The 21,661-nt window shown below is 42.9% G+C and overlaps 2 protein-coding genes and 1 long non-coding RNA gene across 10 annotated transcripts in view; 2 read left to right on the top strand and 1 right to left on the bottom strand.

Annotated features, from left to right (window-relative positions):
* Nucleotides 1-1,935, top strand: part of SLC35F4 (solute carrier family 35 member F4) — a 467,648-nt gene extending 465,713 nt beyond the window's left edge. For all 6 annotated transcript variants that reach the window (XM_077264849.1, XM_077264823.1, XM_077264858.1 and 3 more), the window contains one exon: nt 1,515-1,935. In XM_077264849.1, coding sequence (XP_077120964.1) covers nt 1,515-1,756 — 242 coding nt within the window. In that variant the 3' untranslated portion in view covers nt 1,757-1,935. The remainder of the gene's footprint in view (nt 1-1,514) is intronic.
* Nucleotides 1-21,661, bottom strand: part of LOC143776034 (uncharacterized) — a 131,981-nt gene that overhangs the window by 81,617 nt on the left and 28,703 nt on the right. The window lies entirely within an intron of this gene.
* CCDC198 (coiled-coil domain containing 198) overlaps nt 9,132-21,661 on the top strand; it is a 51,059-nt gene continuing 38,529 nt past the window's right edge. For 2 of the 3 annotated variants that reach the window (XM_077264890.1, XM_077264880.1), the window contains exons 1-2: nt 9,211-9,438; nt 13,481-13,566. In XM_077264890.1, the coding sequence (XP_077121005.1) occupies nt 9,231-9,438; nt 13,481-13,566 (294 nt within the window). In that variant the 5' untranslated portion in view covers nt 9,211-9,230. Of the gene's footprint in view, nt 9,439-13,480; nt 13,567-21,661 lie in introns of all 3 variants that reach the window. The other variant, XM_077264899.1, reaches the window with a different exon arrangement.

Below are 21,661 nucleotides of genomic sequence, written 5' to 3'. Positions count from 1 at the left end.
AAAAGCACATCAAGATCTGTAGAGATGGACTTGTAATCTTGAGGTTGTTGATATTTTTCGACAATTTTGGTTCTGAAGTCCTCAGACAGTTCTCTTCTACTCGTTCTGTTCTCCATGCTTAGTGTGGCACACACAGACACATAATGCAAAGACTGAGACAACTTCTCCCCTTTTTATCTGGTTTCAGGTATGATTTTTATATTTCCCACACCTGCTACTTGCCACAGGTGAGTTTGCACAAACATCACATGCTTGAAACAAAGTTGTTTACCCACAATTTTAGAAAGGTGTCAACAATTTTGTCCAACCTGTTTTTGTAGTTTTGTGTGAAATTATGTCCAATTTGTTTTTTTCCTCTATTTTTTTGTTGTTGTTCCAATACACATAAAGGAAATAAACATCTGTATAACATACATGTGAAATTGCAATAATTTTCTGGGAGAAATACTTAATTTTCTGGAACAATTCCAATGGTGCAAACACTTTTGGCTATGACTGTATATTTCTATGAAGCTGTCACGCTTGGGTCGGGAGATCTTCAGCCAGTCAGTGCATTTCAGTTCGATCTTGCACCAATTTGTACAGATGTCTGAATGCGTCCTTTTACTGAGAATGGGTTGTAGATCATTAACATATTAATTCCTATACAAGGCTTATTAGCCCAGGGATACCAATCAGAAGAAGACAACCTACCAGGTTTTCTTATTCAAAATAAGTAAAAATTACAAACATGATGATATATTGAAAATATGAATTTACATGTACTAAATATATTGTCTGAGTTAATGAAAGATGAAGCTTTTTTTCTGTTATGTGAAATCAGGATAGTATCAAAATCAAAATATTGATGTGTAAATATATATTGCACAGTATGATTATTCTTAGGCTATGTGCACACGTTGCGGATTCGCGTGCTGAATTTTCCGCACCGTTTTTGCAAATTCTGCAGGTAAAGCACTGTGTTTCACCCGCCGCTATTGCGCGCACATGTCAGCTGTACAACCGCCGGAGCCCACATCAAAGGGGGAGACACGACATGTGCCGTACTATTACGGCGCATGTCGTGAAAGGGTTAAGCTATGTTCTGTCTGAAACATTTTGTTATGTTTCAGAGTAAAACATAACTGGCTGCAAATGCGCAGCAAATCTTTGAATAATGCCCTCTGTGTTTCAGGCAGCATGAGTCTAATGAAAGGTTCCCTTTAAGGTAGCAAGCACACAATTTTTGTTATAGATATATATTATGGTATAGGCCCATAGAACAATGCATGATTTGCCCTATGACAAGGACCTCACTTATATTATGGGGCCTTCAGCTATCTATGGTCACCTCTGGTGCAAGCTGTCAAGTATACTGATTGGGTAAAGCAGCCTACCTCCATACTGTTCCTATTCATGACCTGTACAAGTATCAAGCTATATATTACATAATTGAGGCGTAGGACAACAACTTTCCTTCGTTACACATCCTTATATTTTATGAACTTTCATTTCACTTTTTGTCATCCATTCAGTTATTGACCTGCTGAAGCATGAAGTGATTTTCAGCGTTGTAAGACTGGGGGCGACTATTATCATCTGCATTGGGTTTTTGCTTATGCTGCTCCCCGAAGAATGGGATGAAATTACCCTGCGATTCATCAACAACTTGAAAGAGAAGAAGACAGAGGAGCATGCCGAAGATGTGGCAGATGCTGGCGCCAACATGAGGAGCAGGAGCAGGGCTAACGGCACAGTGTCTATACCACTGTCTTAAAACTATCATCATTTGAATGCACGTGAATGTATATTCTGTGAATATAATTTAATTATTTCACTAATTGTAATGTAATATCACAGTATTTATCTGCAAATAATTATAAGTTAAAGACATAAAGTTTACATTTATACACCTATATGTAAATAACACAATAAAGTGCTTTTTTATGGAAGGGCTTTTGTGCATCTGAAATGTCTTTTCTTTTAAAGGGAATCCATCAAGTGATTCATGCTACCTGTCAATCTGAATGTATGGCGTGTGAGAGAAACTGATTAAAGAAGGGACTAGATTATGAGGAAAATATAGCAAGGGAGAAACTGAGAATAGTTATATGTCAGGTGATAGGTCTGTCTAAAAGATGTGTGTTTAGGGCACGCTTAAAACTATGGACACTGGGAATTAACCTAATTGCCTTGGGTAGTGCATGCCAGAGAACTGGTGCAGCACAAGAAAAGTCTTGGTGACTGGAGAGTGCTGATTGAGCTCTGCTTTATATTAAAGGGAATCTGTCACCCCCTGGGATGTATATGACCTATTAATTCAGGCATACAGGTAATATAAATGTTACATTAGTCCTACCTGTATACCTCATATTAATGTTCTTGTTGCTGTTTATTGTTATATTCTGTCTTTATGCTAATGATTTCTTCCAGGCACCATGCGCCCCGAAGACTGGAAGAAATCCCTACCTCCTCTCCTCATTGTAATACTTACCCCCCTCCCATCAGTGGCCCCGGAATTCCTGCACCCTGCACTCCCTCAGAAATACATACCTCATCCTCCCTTCTATGGGCGCTGCATTAAGAGATCTTCTGAGCAGGCGACTTCCACTCCATTGACCTCCAGTGTGCGCGCCCATAAGGTGCTCTCCCCACTTCCTCCCTGCATACTCATAGCTATGTACACAAGGTTGCTAGCGATGACTGTGCATGGAGGAAGTGGGGAAAGAACCTTATGGGCACGCACATCGGATGTCACTGGAGTGGAAGTCACCTGCTCAGAAGATCGCTTAATGCAGCGCCCATAGAAGGGAGGATGAGGTGTGTATTTCTGAGGGAGTTCAGGGAGCAGGCGCAGGATTCCGGGGCCATAACTGACATGCATGGGAGGGGGGTAGTATTAAAATGAGGACATGGGCAGGGATTTCTTTCAGGTACCGCATGTCCCAGCGCCTGAAAGAAATCATTAACATAAAGACAGAATATTAAATTTCTCAGCAACAAGACCATTACAGGTAGGACTAATGTAACATTTCTATTACCTGTAATCCCATATTAATAGGTCATATACATCCCAGGAGGTGACTGGCAGATTCCCTTTAATTAGACCTAAGGTTTTTGTTTGATATAGAGCTCCAGATCACTAGCAGAGACCTAGAGTAAAAAATAAAATTGGTTGCCAATCACCACTGGAGGTGTATAAGCTTACTGAACAGTGGTAATACAATGAATTGAGTAATACAATAGTATGAAGTAATATTCAAAGCTCCTTCTAGTGATGGCTGCGCACAACCAAAACCTGTCACTTAGACCGTGGAGATTTCTGGGTAGAATGCTTTAGGACAGGAGGAGGTGAGTGGATTGATATGTAGTTTTGCCTCTGATGCTATGAAAATAGGGAGTGCCATTAATATTGTTAGTATAGGGATGTTTAAGTCCAACCCACAGTCCAACTTGAAATTTCCCATGACTACAAATTAGCAAATATATTCTGAATGAATTGATTTTGTTATAAATTTAGGTTAAATCTGAATTTTTTGGGGATATGATTTGCGTGAATGCAGCAAAAATTACGTCCAGCTGGCCACCGTTTTGCTGGATTTTGATGGCTGGGAAAGGGATAAAAAAAATCAATAAAGTATTGTACAAACCCTTCTATACCTTGACCCTCCCCATTAATGTCCTCTATGTGGTCACTTGGGGCACGACACACATCATTGACACCAAAGATTTGCCTTGTGTCCAACATGACTGTGCTGCCTAGTAAGCAGCAGGACCGGTATGGGGAGTGTCAAGGAGAGGTGAATTTTATTTTTTATTTTTTTTTACCCTTTACCAAAAAGATTCAATTTGCACATAATTTATTATTCAATGCAAAATGAATATCTCCCTCCTCCCACTCTGAAATAAGCAAATCAGCCTAAGTCAAAGGAGTTTTGCTAAATTGTATCCACAACCGACCTGGACATACCCACTTTTGGGTGGGGTTTACACAAGCTTCATCCTTTTTTCAATCCAGGGCAGGGATTAATTTGTCGGCATTGGATCTGCAGAATCAGGACAGTGCTGGCAAATTTGTGACTGTTAGGGTAGATCACTGGAAATACGTCAAAAGACCAGAGGTCTAAGAAACTTTAAATATGTGGTACAAGCAACATGTGAATATAAATGTCTAAACACAATCTGAGCCATCGTAAAGGGTTCACATGTCACAGGTACAGGTAGCAGTTAGCCGTAGATTGCCATTAATAACAAAGTGGAGAAAACAGCTGAAATTATATATTGTATATTCTGCATTGTAAGGTTCTCCTCCGTTCATCTCTACCTTCATCTCCTCTTTCATTGTACCAATGATATAGCTTGAGTCACTTTAGTTATGAATGTATTGAGACAGGCCCAAATCAGAGGGTTGCACGGCTGCTGCAAGAATAGAAATCATGGTAGATTGACACCCAACAACTTGCTCAAAGGTTTGGTAGGACACAATTGTGTCACACTTAATATACTAACAGAAAATCATCCTATTAAAACATTTCACACACATAAGTAATTTGTTTTTGTGGCATCTAACAAGCCCCAGAGGTTTGAGTGTGTGTGTGTGCACTGTATCAGCCACCGGATGCTCGGTCCAATCCCTCTGATTGGAGATGGTTTTAGCTGGGAGGATGAAATCCCATCTGGTTTCCTATTTCAACATAAAATGCCTTTGGTGTTCTCAGACAATGCTGCCAGCCTCTGTGATTAAATTGAAAGACTACACGCTTGTATAAATGCTACACAGTGATTTCTATAAATACAAGACAATTTTGGTTGAGCAAGCTATTAATTGTGTAGTGCGAAAATAGCGTGGCCAAATAGGGTCTTGGGTCTAGTAAAATGCTTACATCACAGGACACGAGCCTGGCAGCATAAGAATAATAATCAAGAGTGAGAAAAAAATAGAAAAATATATCCCTGATTCTCCTTATAGTATCTGGTTTAGAAAAACTATTTTTAATTTCTCTGCTAAGGTATTGTGAGTACAGAGTCCATATTCAGGACCCCCATCTGGGCACCAAAGCACAGAGTGGCTACAAAGATAGTCAGGAGGATACCTGCACCAGAGAAGAGAAAGGCAACAAAGATGGTCAGGAGGACTCCTGGCATGAGGGAAGAGAGTGGCTACAATGACGGTCAAGAGGACACCTAGCACCAGAGCAGCAAGAGGCTACAAGTATCGTCAGGAAGACACCTGGCACCAGGAAAATGATTGGCTACAAAGATGTTCAGTAGGAAACCTAGCATCAGAACAGTGAGGGGATACAAAGATGGTCAGGAGGATAACTGGCACCAGGAAAGTTAGTGGCTACAAAGATGGTCAAGAGGACACCTAGCACCAGAGCAGCAAGAGGCTACAAGTATGGTCAGGGAGACATCTGGCACCAGGGAAGTGAGTGGCTACAGAGATGTTCAGTTGGACACCTAGCATCAGAACAGTGAGGGGCTACAAAAATGGCCAGGAGGTAACTGGCACCAGGGAAGTGAATGGCTACAAAGATGGTCAGAACACCTGACACCAGAGAAGAGAATAACCACAAAGATAGTCAGGAAAACATCTGGCACCAAAGCAGAGAGTGGCTACAAAGATGGTCAGGACTCAGGAGGTCGTCTGGCACCAAAGAAGAGAGTGGCTACAAGGCTGGTTAGGAAAACACTTAGCACCACAGAAGAGAGTGGCTTCAAAGATGGTCAGGAGCACACCTTGCACCAGAGAAGAGAGTTGCTACAAAGATTGTTATAAGGACACCTGGCACTAGAAAAGTAAGTGGCTATAAAGATTGTCAGAGGGACACCTGGCACTTCCATACATTACTCATACAACTTATGAACTTCAATGGAAACTATGTAATGCTTCATTCCCTCTGTGGGGGCACTGTAGGAAAATTGAACATCTTTTGTCAGATTCCTATCATTACCATCAGAAATCTAGACCTATATTATGTCAAGACATAGCCTAGTCCATGGCCTGGGTCTCGTATTGAAGTTCACATCCATTTACTTTTATGGAAATTCATGGGGTTAGATGGTAAAATTATTTTTACCTATCGCTGTTACTAGGTTTATGGGAGCTACTTAATGCCATAGGCAGCGTACATCACCCCTAGAAATGTATAGAGGTGTAGAGCTAACAGTCATACCTGGGTCCTGATGCCTAAGAGAACCAGGAGGTTCCTCTGTCACGTAAGAAGACACTAGTAGTATAAATGACACATTGTAGTTAGGGGGTCCTGTTACAAATTTTGAAAGTTACCCCAGGTATTTTGCTTATATAGTGTCTATAGCATCTATACACAAAGGCACCCAGTAGTTCCATTCTTAGTTGTGTATTCACTTTTAGTTAATTCAATAAAACTGTGGTCCTAGCTGAGGCATGACTGGTGGAAGGTTAAATACAGGTCACATACACTGCTAACCTTATATTACAGGATGATGCATGGTAGCAATTGTGGCAATTACATCAACCCAGAATTATTGTAGGTTGAGAAGCTATTTTCCCACGACAATGAAGAAATCTATATGTCAAAAGATGAATGTAAAGTCCAATGGCTACTAGAGATCACTTTGTGATTATGTGAAGACCCCTTACTGGGAATGCTCATCTTGTTCTTTACAAATATACGTTAACATTGGCATGAACAGGCAAGGGACCCCATAGGAAAAATCAAACTGGGCCCCTAATATAATGCAAAATTGTTGCTACCCAGAACAGAAGACCTACAGTGGGTAAAGAAAATATTCAGACCCCTTTAAATTTTTCACTCTTTGTTTCATTGCAGCCATTTGGTAAATTCAAAAAAGTTCTTTTTTTTCTCATTAATGTACACTCTGCACCCCATCTTGACTGAAAAAAAAACAGAAATGTAGAAATTTTTGCATATTTATTTAAAAAAGAAAAACTGAAATATAACATGATCATAAGTATTCAGACCATTTGCTCAAACACTCCTATTTAAGTCACATGCTGTCCATTTCCTTGCAATTTTCCTTGAGATGGTTCTACTCCTTCATTGGAGTACAGCTGTGTTTAATTAAATTGATAGGACTTGATTTGGAAAGGCACACACCTGTCTATATAAGACCTCACAGTGCATGTCAGACCAAATGAGAATCATGAGGTCAAAAGAACTGGCCAAGGAGCTCAGAGACAGGATTGTGGCAAGGCACAGATCTGGCCAAGGTTACAACAGAATTTATGCAGTACTTAAGGTTCCTAAGAGCACAGTGGCCTCCATAATCCTTAAATGGAAGAAGTTTGGGACCACCAGAAGTTTTCCCAGACCCTGGCCGTCCAGTCAAACTGAGCAATCGTGGGAGAAGAGCCTTGATGAGAGAGGTAAAGAAGAACCTCAAGATCACTGTGGCTGAGCTCCAGAGATGCAGTAGGGAGATGGGAGAAAGCTCCACAAAGTCAACAGTCACTGCAGCCCTCCACCAGTTGGGCCTTTACGGCAGAGTGGTGTTTGCTAAAAAACACATCATGGACTCCTAGACTATGAGAAATAAGATTCTCTGGTCTGATGAGACAAAGATAGACCTTTTTGGTGATAATTCTAAGCGGTATGTGTGGAGAAAACCAGGCAATGCTCATCACATGCCCAATACAATCCCAACAGTAAAACATGGTGGTGGCAGCATCATGCTATGGGGGTGTTTTTCAGCTGCAGGGATAGGACGACTGGTTGCCATTGAAAGAAGCATGAATGCGTCCAAGTACAGAGATATCCTAGATGAAAACCTCTTCCAGAGTGCTCTGGACCTCAGACTTGGTAGAAGGTTCACCTTCCAACAAGATAATGACCCTAAGCACACAGCTAAAATAAAAAAGGAGGGGCTTTAGAACAACTCTGTGACCTGAAAATGGATGTCCACCAATGTTCATCATCCAACCTGCCATAACTAGAGAGGATCTAAAAGGAAGAATGGCAGAGGATCCCCAAATCCAGGTGTGAAAAACTTGTATCATTCCCAAGAAGACTCATGGCTGTACTAGCTCAAAATGGTGCTTCTACTCAACACTGAGCAAAGGGCCTGAATACTTATGACCATGTGATATTTCAGTTTTTCTTTTTTAATACATTTACAAAAATGTATAAATTTCTGTTTTTTTCAGTCAAGATGGGGCACAGACAGTGTACATTAATGAGAAAAAAAATGAACTTTTTTGAATTTACCAAATGGCTGCAATGAAACAAAGAGTGAAAAATTTAAAGGGGTCTGAATACTTTCTGTACCCACTGAATTTGTTTTACTCTCCTATGACCCTTGGAACAATTCCCCACAACATTAGTCAATTCCTCAGGGGAGGTGCTTTCTGAACAGATATTTTCCAGCAAATAGCAGAAATTAATGTACTTAACACTAGGCCAATTGTCTTAAAGGTCTCGATAGCATCAGCTATATTTTTAAACCGAATATTTGAAGACATAACACAAACTTGCATATTAATGGGGTTTCACAATTTGAACAATCTCAATTAGTTAGAAAAGTTCCCTAACAATAAACTGGCTCTTACTGCTGGAAATTTCATTGATTAGATGTAATTCGTTGAGACAAGCTGGTAGTAGGGGTTCAGTTTTCCTGCAGCACCACCACAGAGAAAATTAGGTATTACATATACCCATTCAAATCAATGAGTTCTTTGTGTAATGCATAGACATGTTTGGTCCTCCAAAGAAAGAAACTCTTTGTACCATTCTATAGGTTGGCTTGTAGATGAAGATCCTGAAGGTGAGATTAACTAGACATAGGGTATAGGAAAATGGTTTTTGAAAACAAGTCAACCCTTGGGTCAGAACTTTTTTTTCACATATGTATATATATAAAAAAGTAATTTCTAAAGTACTCTATATTATTGCCTGATAAGAACTTCAACAGATAACTGAAGTAGTGTCCATATGAAGTATTTAATTCTTCATAATTGAACTCTGTAAGTTACTACTCCCATTGTGCTCTATCACAATAGTAAACAATGCATCTCTAAACACACCACCCGTTATGTGAACCTCCTACTAGGCTGCATATCATAGTTAAATATTACATTTCTACATCAGTTACTGTGCCATGTAAATGTTTAACTTATGGGAGAGACGTTCCTGCAAGTTACTGGCTTACTCAGACATCAGGGAAAGTTTGCTTGGAAACTGAGAGGAGTCAAAAATACAACTTATTTTACTATGGAAATATAATTGTCAATGACTGGGTTATTCTGTGAAATGGGAGTGTACCATTCAAAGTTAAACCATAAAGTGAGAAGAGTGGCGCCTCTGGAAAATAAGGATGTGTATGTTTCACCAACTACAACCACCTCTGGAGTTAAAAGACTCAACACGTCTTCTTTTGGGATATTGGGTCTCAAGGCTCCAACATCTGATCATCAGCTCCCACCATTGAGAGAGTCCCTTTATGGAAGAGGTTCAGTAGGTAATGTATGGGTGATTTACTAGTATATGTGTTAAACAAGTAACTTTTCTAACTTCTGTATCAGACAATAGTATGTGCTAGGTGTAGTGACGGATTATGCTGGTGACTCTTAATCTTTTTGCTAGAGACAGACTATTTTTATCAAACATCTTTAAGTTCTATTGTATCAACTTGGTATAAGCGGCAGGTCTGAGGGTGGCCATACATAAGTAGCTGTCTGTCAAACTGGTTGGCTTCAGAGGACACCATGTGACCAGCTGCGGGTAAAAGCCAGATACTTATGAGGGACCGGAAGTGTTGATCACAAAGCTGTGGGCAATCGGTAAGGTAACTATGACATCTTTTTTTATTTTATAATATTCTAAGCTGTTTGGGGATTTTTGAAGGGCTAATCAACTGCTTTAAAGGGATTGTCCATCTAAATTAACTCATTTTCATTAGTACATTGGTCAGAGGAAGATCAAAGAAGAGGTTTCCGCTAAGACCCTCTGTCTATGAGATAGAAAATAAAGCAGTTTGAGGGATTGGCAACTGCTTTGTCAGACTTATAACAATATTTTATTACATGGTTGCCCATACATTTGAATGGGTGTAAAATTTACTACCAAATGGCCTCTTTACCACATTTGCTACTGATTAGACTACGATAGGATATTCAGTGAATGCCTGCAAAAATCTGTAATTGGACAACTTCTCTAAAGGGTTATTACCAAAATTTAAAACTTACTTAAGATTCATAGGATAAGGGATACGTTTCTAATTGCTCAGGGATCGACCTCTGCACCATTCATTGACATTGATAGTAAACTTATAATTTTGGTTATTTATCCTAGGAGTATTCAGCAAACATAAAACAACAATGCAAAATGCTCTATTTTTAAATAATTTAATACAGAGAACTCCTCCATTTAGGACCCTCATTAACTATCTGGACTGGAAAGCCATTGTTAGGATAGGGCTACACAGTGACTTTAACTGCGATGCCTAATGCTCCGCCAAAGTTTGCTATGTGTTGCTGATATATCGCAGTACAATGCAATGAATGGGATGGCATCGAACCCCTGAGGGTACTGCGTCAAAAAACGTTCAGTCACGTTGGATTTTTTTGCAACTTGTTGGTTGCAACACAACCTTATTCACTTGTATTGCATTGTGATATAGCAGTGATATATGTAAAAGGTGTCGCTGCCAAAGTCGCTATGATGCCCTATGTTAACGTTCCCCAACTCCAGAACCTGATATATCTGTGTACAACACTGACAGCCCATTTATTTCAATAAGTACTGTATAAAGCAGAATAAAAGACTTTAAACAAAGCAGACATCCCTTTAAATTTTGTGAATATTAAGTTTTGCTTTTACCCTGATCTACATATGAAAAACAGAGAAACTAATGGACTTATAGAGGCAATTTACCCTGGCCTGTAGTTCCAGCTCACCATTCCAATCCTTGTTAGATCATTTACTTTGATTAATCAGTATGTTAACTCAGAGCCATTAAGAGCACAGTGGTCAGGTCATACAACACAGCCTACTAAGAACACAGGAGCACTGTTAATACTTAACATCGACCTGTTAATAATTACATCTTGGAAGAATTACACATTTCATTTTATTTTAATGGGGAAAAATATATCCAAAATAAAATATTTATTTATCACTTCCATATGCCAAAGCAGTATTTAAAAAAAGAATTAAATTGTTGTGGCATGCCAGATGAGTATCATAGACAGAAAAATTGGCAAGTATGTCAGAGGATATCAGAACAGTGTGCCAACCGATGAAATATGTGAACATGACAGGGCATCTGGAGAAATGCCAAATGAGGAATGTTGGCAGGAATCGAACATAGTTGAGAGGTAGGTCAAATGAAAAATGTTAGAAAAATTATGAAGTGCCAAGCTATGAAATGGTGGTAAAGTAAACACTGGCATGGAGATGTTATCCAGAGGGATGCAAAAGTAAACTCATGCAATGGGTTTAAATGCAGAAATGAGGGCACTTTGAAATTTTAGTTTTCAAATGCAAAATGTGAAGCACAAGCACCAACACTTGTGTTATTTGTAGCACCACCCTAGGCCACATGGCCCAAATGTGACTGTACCCTCTCTGCACACCCTATAGTCACCCCCTGATCAAAGAGCAGCCACCATGACTGCTAATTTGTAAATGTGAAGTTGGTGAGATGCAGCTCAGGTTGCCCCTACCCATATAATCCCAATGGTATAGAGGAGACAAAAGAATATACAGTGGGCAAAATAAGTATTTGATCCCTTGCTGATTTTGTGAGTTTGCTAACTGACAAAGACATGAACAGTCTATAATTTTAAGGGTAGGTTAATTTTAACATTGAGAGATAGAATATCAAAAATAAAATCCAGAAAATCACATTGTATAAATTATATAAATATATTTGCATTTTGCAGTGAGAAATAAGTATTTGATCCCTCTGGCAAACAAGACTTATTACTTAGTGGCAAAACCCTTGTTGGCAAGCACAGCACTCACACGTTTGTTGTAGTTGATTATGAGGTTTGCGCACATGTCAGTAGGAATTTTGGCCCACTCCTCTTTGAAGATCATCTCTAAATCATTAAGATTTTGAGGCTGTCGCTTGGCAACTCGGAGCTTCATCTCCATCTATAAGTTTTCTATGGGATGAAGGTCTGGAGACTGGGTAGGCCACTCCATGACCTTATGTGCTTCTTTTTGAGCCACTCCTTTGTTGCCTTGACTGTATGTTTTGGGTCATTGTCTTGCTGGAAGACCCAGCCATGACCCATTTTTAATGTCCTGGCGGAAGGAAAGAGGTTGTCACTCAGGATTTTGCGCTACATGGCTCCATCCATTCTCCCATTGATGCGGTGAAGTAGTTGTGTGCCCTTAGCAGAGAAACACACCCAAAACATAATATTTCCACCTCCATGCTTGACAGTGGACAGGGTGTTCTTTGGGTCATAGGCAGCATTTCTCTTCCTCCAAACACGGCGAGTTGAGTTAATGCCAAAGACCTCAATTTTGGTCTCATCTGATCACAGCACCTTCTCCCAATCGCTCACAGAATCATCCAGGTGTTCATTGTCAAACTTCAGATGGGCCTGCACATGTGCCTTCTTGAGCACGGGAACCTTGCGGGCACTGCAGGATTTTAAACCTTTACAGCCTAATGTGTTACCAATAGTTTTCTTGGCAACTGTGGTCCCAACTGCCTTGAAATCACTAACAAGTTTCCCCCCATGTAGTTGTAGGCTGATTTCTCACCTTCCTCACAATCAAGGATACCCCGCGAGATGAGATTTTGCATTGTGCCCCGGATCGATGTCGATTGACAGTCATTTTGTATTTCTTCCATTTTCTTACTATTGCACCAACAATTGTCTGCTTCTCACCCGGTATCTTACGTATGGTTTTGTAGCCCATTCCAGCTTTGTGCAGGTCTATGACCTTGTCCCTGACATCCTTATAAAGCTCTTTGGTCTTGCCCATGTTGTGGAGTTTAGAGTCTGACTGAGTAACTGAGTCTGTGGACAGGAGTCTTGTATAAAGGTGACTATGTAAGACGGCTGTCTTTAATGCAGGTAACGAGTTGATTAGGAGCATCTAACTGGTCTGTAAGAGCCAGAACTCTTAATGGTTGGTAGGGGATCAAATACTTATTTCTCACTGCAAAATGCAAATAAATTTATATAATTTATACAATGTGATTTTCTGGATTTTATTTTTGATGTTCTATCTCTCAATTTTAAAATTAACTTACCATTAAAATTATAGACTGTTCATGTCTTTGTCAGTGGGCAAGCTTACAAAATCAGCAAGGGACTAAATAAAGGTGTGAACCAATTCAGAACCTAGGTTTTTTTTCCTATGTCTTTCTTCAACCTATTTAACTATGTAAATTCTCCCCTTAATCACCACACACCATTTACTTTCACATTTCTTTCACAAATCTTATTGTCTTGGAAAAATCACAAGGATAGCAAAAAACGGATTAAAGTATTAATGAAGGCAGTCTTCCCAGAGTTTGACTTTTCTTTTTTTTCCAGTGCCCAGGCCCCTTTGCTCTGATGTTTCTCTGGACAATGGAGACACATCTAGCATTATTAAGAGGCACCCTCCACGAAGGCTCCAAGTAAGAAGAATTTAATAGGCATGCTATGGAGTAGCTTAGATTTTATGATAACAAATGTATTTACAATTAATAATTTACAAATGTACACATTTGTTTTCCTAAAGGTGATGTAAGTGATACATTATGGTAAGAGGAATTAAATGAAACCTGTCTGATGATTCATTCTGCCTCAACCACAGGCAGCATGAGTCAGAATCAGTCTTCATCATTACAAATATGGATGCTTCACTCTGAAATGCCACAGCAAGCAGAAGCCAGGAACGAGGTGACTAAGCAAACTAGTTACTGTAGGGAGGGGGAAGTCCTGTTGGCTTTTTCCTGCTCTGCTCTGCTTTACAGACAGGTCTCTCCCAACACACATATAGAGCTTCAGAGTAAGGCCTCATTCAGGGCCGGCGTCAGCACCCGGCGTACCCGGGCAAGTGCCGGGGCCCTGGCGAGATGGGGGGGCCCATTTACGGTGAGCAGCTGCAGCAGGAATGCTCACCTCTGGGAGTCGGGACCGTCACCATGGATACGCAGAGTGAGTCACATCCGGGCCGGGCCTGGGACAGAGTTTCACGCAGCTGCAATACTCACCAGTCACCGCCGGCGCCGCCATCACCATGGATACGAGTCACTTCCGGCCGGCGCTCGCTGCAGTCGCTCGCTGAGGCCAGGATTGCTGCTCGGTGTGTTCCGTGGCTGCTGCTGGTGAGCGGCGTCTTGGCTGCTGTGCTGAGCGCGGCCTCGGCGGACGGGAACGTGTCATGATCTCTGCAGGCAGAGATCATAGCAAGCCTATAGAGGGACAAGCTCTCGGAAGATGGAACTATACTGACCATGAACTAAGCCTGCCGCGCAACTAGAAATAGCCAGGTAGCATTTCCTATTTATCGCTAGATGCCCAGCTCTGGCCTAAGACCTAAATAGCTAGCAGAGGGAAATATAAGACCTGGCTCACCTCTAGAGAAATATTCCAAAGAAGACAGTAGCCCCCCACATATAATGACGGTGAGTTCAGATGAAACAACAAACGCAGCAGGAAAATAGTCTTAGCAAATTTGAGGTCCGCTTACTAGATAGCAGAAGACAGATAGTATACTTTCATGGTCAGCAGAAAAACACTAACAAAACACCATCCAGAGATTACCTTAAACTCTGGCATTAACTCATAACGCCAGAGTAGCAATCCCTGATCAACGAGAGCTTTCCAGACACAGTAACAAAACTTCAGCTGTGAACTGGAACAAATAGGCAAAACGAAACATGGACAAAAGTCCAACTTATCTAGTAGTTGTCTAGAAGCAGGAACAAGCACTGAGAGGCATCAGATAACATTGTTGACCGGCAAGAAACCACCAGAGAAATGAGCTTAAATAGCGACACCCACTACTGATGGAACCAGGTGAAACAGGAAAGAGGATGACAAGTCCAATTCCACAAGCGGCCACCGGGGGAGCCCAGAATCCAAATTCACAACAGTACCCCCCCCTCAAGGAGGGGGCACCGAACCCTCACCAGATCCACCAGGGCGACCAGGATGAGCCCTATGGAAGGCACGAACAAGATCAGAAGCATGAACATCAGATGCATTGACCCAAGAATTATCCTCCTGGCCGTAACCCTTCCAGTTGACCAGATACTGGAGTCTCCGTCTGGAAACACGAGAGTCCAAAATTTTCTCCACAACGTACTCCAACTCACCCTCAACCAACACCGGAGCAGGAGGCTCAACTGAAGGTACAACAGGTACCTCATACCTGCGCAATAACGACCGATGAAAAACGTTATGAATGGAAAAGGACGCAGGGAGGTCCAAACGGAAAGAAACAGGATTAAGAATCTCCAATATTCTATAAGGGCCGATGAACCGAGGTTTAAACTTAGGAGAAGAGACCCTCATAGGGACAAAACGAGAAGACAACCACACCAAATCTCCAACACAAAGCCGAGAACCAACACGACGATGACGGTTGGCAAAACGCTGAGTCTTCTCCTGGGACAACTTCAAATTGTCCATAACCTGCCCCCAGATGTGATGCAATCTCTCCACCACCGCATCCACTCCAGGACAATCCGAGGATTCCACCTGACCGGAGGAAAATCGAGGGTGAAACCCCGAATTACAGAAAAACGGGGACACCAAGGTGGAAGAGCTGGCCCGATTATTGAGGGCGAACTCTGCCAATGGCAAAAAAGCAACCCAATCATCCTGGTCAGCAGAGACAAAACACCTCAGATATGTCTCCAGGGTCTGATTAGTCCGCTCGGTCTGGCCATTAGTCTGAGGGTGAAAAGCAGATGAAAAAGACAAATCTATGCCCATCCTAGCACAGAATGCCCGCCAAAATCTAGACACAAATTGGGTACCTCTGTCAGAAACAATATTCTCAGGAATACCGTGCAATCGGACAACATTCTGAAAAAACAGAGGAACCAACTCAGAAGAAGAAGGCAACTTGGGCAGAGGAACCAAATGGACCATTTTAGAGAAACGGTCACAGACCACCCAGATGACAGACATCTTCTGGGAAACAGGCAGATCTGAAATAAAATCCATCGAGATGTGTGTCCAAGGCCTCTTAGGAATAGGCAAGGGCAACAGCAGTCCGCTAGCCCGAGAACTACAAGACTTGGCCCGAGCACAAATGTCACATGACTGCACAAAGACTCGCACATCTCGTGACAGGGAAGGCCACCAGAAGGATCTTGCCACCAAATCCCTGGTACCAAAAATTCCGGGATGACCTGCCAATGCAGAAGAATGTACCTCAGAGATGACTCTACTGGTCCAATCATCCGGAACAAACAGTCTATCAGGCGGACAACGATCCGGTCTATCCGCCTGAAACTCTTGCAAGGACCGCCGCAGATCAGGAGAAACGGCCGACAAAATTACTCCCTCCCTAAGGATACCTGTGGGTTCAGAATTACCAGGAGAGTCCGGGTCAAAACTCCTAGAAAGGGCATCTGCCTTAACATTCTTAGAACCCGGTAGGTATGACACCACAAAATTAAAGCGAGAAAAAAATAAAGACCAGCGCGCCTGTCTAGGATTCAGGCGCCTGGCAGTCTCAAGATAAATCAAATTTTTGTGGTCAGTCAATACCACCACCTGATGCCTAGCCCCCTCTAGCCAATGGCGCCACTCCTCAAACGCCCACTTCATGGCCAAAAGCTCCCGATTCCCAACATCATAATTCCGCTCTGCGGGCGAAAATTTGCGAGAAAAGAAGGCACAAGGCCTAATGACGGAGCAGTCGGAACCTTTCTGCGACAACACTGCCCCAGCTCCGATCTCCGAAGCGTCAACCTCAACCTGAAAAGGCAGATTCACATCAGGCTGACGCAACACAGGGGCAGAGGCAAAACGGTGCTTAAGCTCCTGAAAGGCCTCTACAGCATGAGGGGACCAATTAGCAACATCAGCGCCTTGTCTGGTCAAATCAGTCAGTGGTTTAACGACATCCGAAAAACCAGCAATAAATCGGCGGTAAAAGTTGGCAAAGCCCAAAAATCTCTGAAGACCCTTAAGAGAGGAGGGCTGAGTCCAGTCACAAATAGCTTGCACCTTGACGGGATCCATCTCAATGGAAGAGGGAGAAAAAATATACCCCAAAAAGGAAATTTTCTGGACCCCAAAAACGCACTTAGACCCCTTCACACATAAAGAATTAGACCGCAGAACCTGAAAAACTCTCCTGACCTGCTGGACATGAGAGTCCCAGTCATCAGAAAAAATCAGAATATCATCCAGATATATTATCATAAATTTATCCAGAAAATCGCGGAAAATATCATGCATAAAAGACTGGAAAACTGAAGGGGCATTAGAAAGACCAAAAGGCATGACCAAATACTCAAAGTGGCCCTCGGGAGTATTAAATGCGGTCTTCCACTCATCCCCCTGCCTGATCCGCACCAAATTATACGCCCCACGAAGATCAATTTTAGAGAACCACTTAGCACCCTCTATACGAGCAAACAAATCAGTAAGCAATGGCAATGGGTATTGATACTTAACAGTGATCTTATTCAGAAGCCGATAATCAATACATGGTCTCAAAGAGCCGTCCTTTTTTGAGACAAAGAAAAACCCAGCTCCCAAGGGAGAAGAAGATGGACGAATATGTCCCTTTTCCAAAGACTCCTTTATATATTCCCGCATAGCAGCATGTTCCGGCACAGACAGATTAAACAAACGACCCTTTGGATATTTGCAACCTGGTATCAAATCTATGGCACAATCGCACTCACGGTGCGGAGGTAACGACCCAAGCTTGGGTTCGTCAAAGACGTCTTGATAATCAGAGAGGAACTCAGGGACTTCAGAGGGAATGGACGACGAAATAGAAACCAAAGGTAAGTCCCCATGAATACCCTTACATCCCCAGCTCAACACAGACATTGCTCTCCAGTCCAAGACTGGATTGTGAGACTGCAACCATGGCAATCCCAGTACCAAATCGTCATGTAAATTATACAGCACCAGGAAACGAATAATCTCCTGGTGATCCGGATTGATACGCATGGTTACTTGTGTCCAGTATTGTGGTTTATTATTAGCCAATGGGGTGGAGTCAATCCCCTTCAGAGGAATAAGAGTCTCCAAAGGCTCTAAATCAAAACCACAACGATTGGCAAAGGACCAATCCATAAGACTCAGAGCGGCGCCAGAGTCAACATAGGCGTCCGCGGCAATGGATGACAAAGAGCAAATCAGGGTTACAGACAAAATAAACTTAGACTGAATGGTGCCAATGGAAACAGACTTATCAAGCTTCTTTGTACGCCTAGAGCATGCTGATATAACATGAGTAGAATCCCCACAATAGAAGCACAATCCATTCTTCCGTCTAAAATTCTGTCGCTCGCTCCTGGACAGAATTCTATCACACTGCATACTTTCTGGCGTCTTTTCCATAGACACCGCCAGATGGTGCACCGGTTTGCGCTCCCGCAGACGCCTATCAATCTGAATAGCCATTGTCATGGACTCATTCAGACCTGCAGGCACAGGGAACCCCACCATAACATCCTTAACGGCATCAGAGAGACCTTCTCTGAAAGTTGCCGCCAAGGCGCACTCATTCCACTGAGTAAGCACAGACCATTTACGGAATTTTTGGCAGTAAACTTCAGCTTCGTCTTGCCCCTGAGATAGTGCCATCAAAGTTTTTTCTGCCTGAAGTTCCAAATGAGGTTCCTCATAAAGCAAGCCCAAGGCCAGAAAAAACGCATCCACATCGCGCAACGCAGGATCCCCTGCTGGCAATGAGAAGGCCCAATCTTGAGGGTCACCCCTGAGCAAGGAAATCACAATCCTAACCTGCTGAGCAGGGTCTCCAGCTGAACGAGACTTCAGGGACAAATAAAGCTTACAATTATTTCGGAAATTCTGGAAGCTAGCTCTATTCCCTGTGAAGAACTCCGGCAAAGGAATTCTCGGCTCAGATACCGGAGCATGTACCACAAAATCTTGTAAATTTTGTACTTTCGTGATGAGATTATTCAAACCCGCAGTTACACTCTGAAGATCCATTATTGTCAGGTGCACACAGAGCCATACAGAGATTAGGAGGAGAGAGAGAAAAAAGACTGCAGCAAGGCAAACTGGAGGAAAAAAAAAAAAAAAAAAAAAATTCCAGCAGACTTCTTATAACTCTCCTTTCTCAACCTGGGTCTTTAACACTTTACTGGCCGGTCAAACTATCATGATCTCTGCAGGCAGAGATCATAGCAAGCCTATAGAGGGACAAGCTCTCGGAAGATGGAACTATACTGACCATGAACTAAGCCTGCCGCGCAACTAGAAATAGCCAGGTAGCATTTCCTATTTATCGCTAGATGCCCAGCTCTGGCCTAAGACCTAAATAGCTAGCAGAGGGAAATATAAGACCTGGCTCACCTCTAGAGAAATATTCCAAAGAAGACAGTAGCCCCCCACATATAATGACGGTGAGTTCAGATGAAACAACAAACGCAGCAGGAAAATAGTCTTAGCAAATTTGAGGTCCGCTTACTAGATAGCAGAAGACAGATAGTATACTTTCATGGTCAGCAGAAAAACACTAACAAAACACCATCCAGAGATTACCTTAAACTCTGGCATTAACTCATAACGCCAGAGTAGCAATCCCTGATCAACGAGAGCTTTCCAGACACAGTAACAAAACTTCAGCTGTGAACTGGAACAAATAGGCAAAACGAAACATGGACAAAAGTCCAACTTATCTAGTAGTTGTCTAGAAGCAGGAACAAGCACTGAGAGGCATCAGATAACATTGTTGACCGGCAAGAAACCACCAGAGAAATGAGCTTAAATAGCGACACCCACTACTGATGGAACCAGGTGAAACAGGAAAGAGGATGACAAGTCCAATTCCACAAGCGGCCACCGGGGGAGCCCAGAATCCAAATTCACAACAGGAACGGTGTCCCGAGCAGGAAGCTGAGGATGCAGTACACGGCGGGGCCGCTGCTGAAGTTCCTGATCTGGTGAGTAGACATGGCGGGTGAGCGCACAGCGCCCGCTCCCAGCACCGTCCTGCGGGGTCACCTTGTCCCCGGGGGATAGCAAGTGGTCCCGACCTGACCCAGCATGGGAGCGGCGGGGAGAGCTGCGCCGCTGAGTAATGGCTGCACGGAGAGGCCTGTGCTGCAGTGCTCTCAGTGTGCGAGGGAGGGCGCTGTGATTACGGGAGGCTGCTGAGCGGCCCGTGCTCCAGGGTCAGCACATCACAGCAGCCGCCACCATTGTCCTTACCCCTGTGGGCTCCTCGGCAAGCTCTGTGGCAGCCTGTAAGGGCATTAAGGTGCAGGTGACTAGCCGGGCCCCCCTAGTGTGGAAGAGGGGATAGTGGGGAGCCGGGCCCCCCTAGTGTATTAGAGGGGTGTGTGGGGAGCCGGGCCCCCCCAGTGCATTAGAGGGGTGTGTGGGGAGCCGGGCCCCCCTGTGCTATATACTGCATCTGCGTGGGCTGTGCTATATACTGCGTGGGCTGTGTTTTATACTGCGTGGGCTGTGTTATATACTGCGTGGGCTATGTTATATACTGCGTGGCTGTGTTATGTACTACGTGGCTGTGCAATATACTACGTGGCTGTGCAATATACTACGTGGCTGTGTTATATACTGCGTGGGCTGTGCTATATACTACGTGGCTGTGTTATATACTACGTGGCCTGTTATATACTTTGTGGCTGTGTTATATGCTACGTGGGCTGTGCTATATGCTACGTGGGCTGTGCTATATACTGCGTGGACTGTGCTATATACTTCGTGGCCTTTGTTATATGATACGTGGGCTGTGCAATATATTACGTGGCTGTGCTATATATTACGTGGCTGTGTTATATACTACGTGGATGTGCAATATACTATGTGGCTGTGCTATATACTGCGTGGGCTGTTATATATGCTACGTGGGCTGTTATATACTACGTGGCTGTGTTATATACTACGTGGTTGTGCTATATTTCTCTGCTGTATCTGTGCATCATGATTTGTGGTATGTGTTAAAGGGGGGGCCCACTAAGACTCTTTCGCCCGGGGCCCTCAAAAACCTGGAGCCGGCCCTGGCCTCATTCAGACACCAGCATTTTCCATGTACGAGAAAAAAGGACCAATTATTTTCATCAGAGTTTGATCAGAATCTGGTCCGAGAGTCATCAGTTTTTCCCACACGTGGAGAAAAAAAAAATTCTCTATTTTCTACTTTTTGACAGTCTGTGAAAATCGGACCCCACCCATTATTATTGCTTTAAAGAAGTTTTCCTATTTTTGATTAAAAAATAATAATGCTTAAAGAGGATCTGCCACCAGATTTCACAACCTCCATACATTAATAAATACATTTCTTATACCTGATGACGCAGTTGTATGCAGCGCCCCAGAGTCCTGGTCGTTGCAGTACTGTGGCTCCGCCACTATGGGGAGCTATGGTGCGTCTGATGGCACTGAAGGAGTTCATCGGATCAGGTATCACAGACACCAATACATTTCACAGTCGGGCCTCCGGGGGGAGCTAAGGGTTCTATTCACTAGGCCACTCCCCACCATAGTGGGTAAACTGGGGGTCAGGAAGGAAGTTAGATCAGAAAGCTATGACGG

The sequence above is a fragment of the Ranitomeya variabilis genome, chromosome 1, assembly GCF_051348905.1.
Source record: "Ranitomeya variabilis isolate aRanVar5 chromosome 1, aRanVar5.hap1, whole genome shotgun sequence".
Lineage (NCBI taxonomy): Eukaryota > Metazoa > Chordata > Amphibia > Anura > Dendrobatidae > Ranitomeya > Ranitomeya variabilis.
The sequence above is the reverse complement of the archived record's forward strand: the minus strand, read 5'-3'. Positions and strand labels throughout refer to the sequence as shown.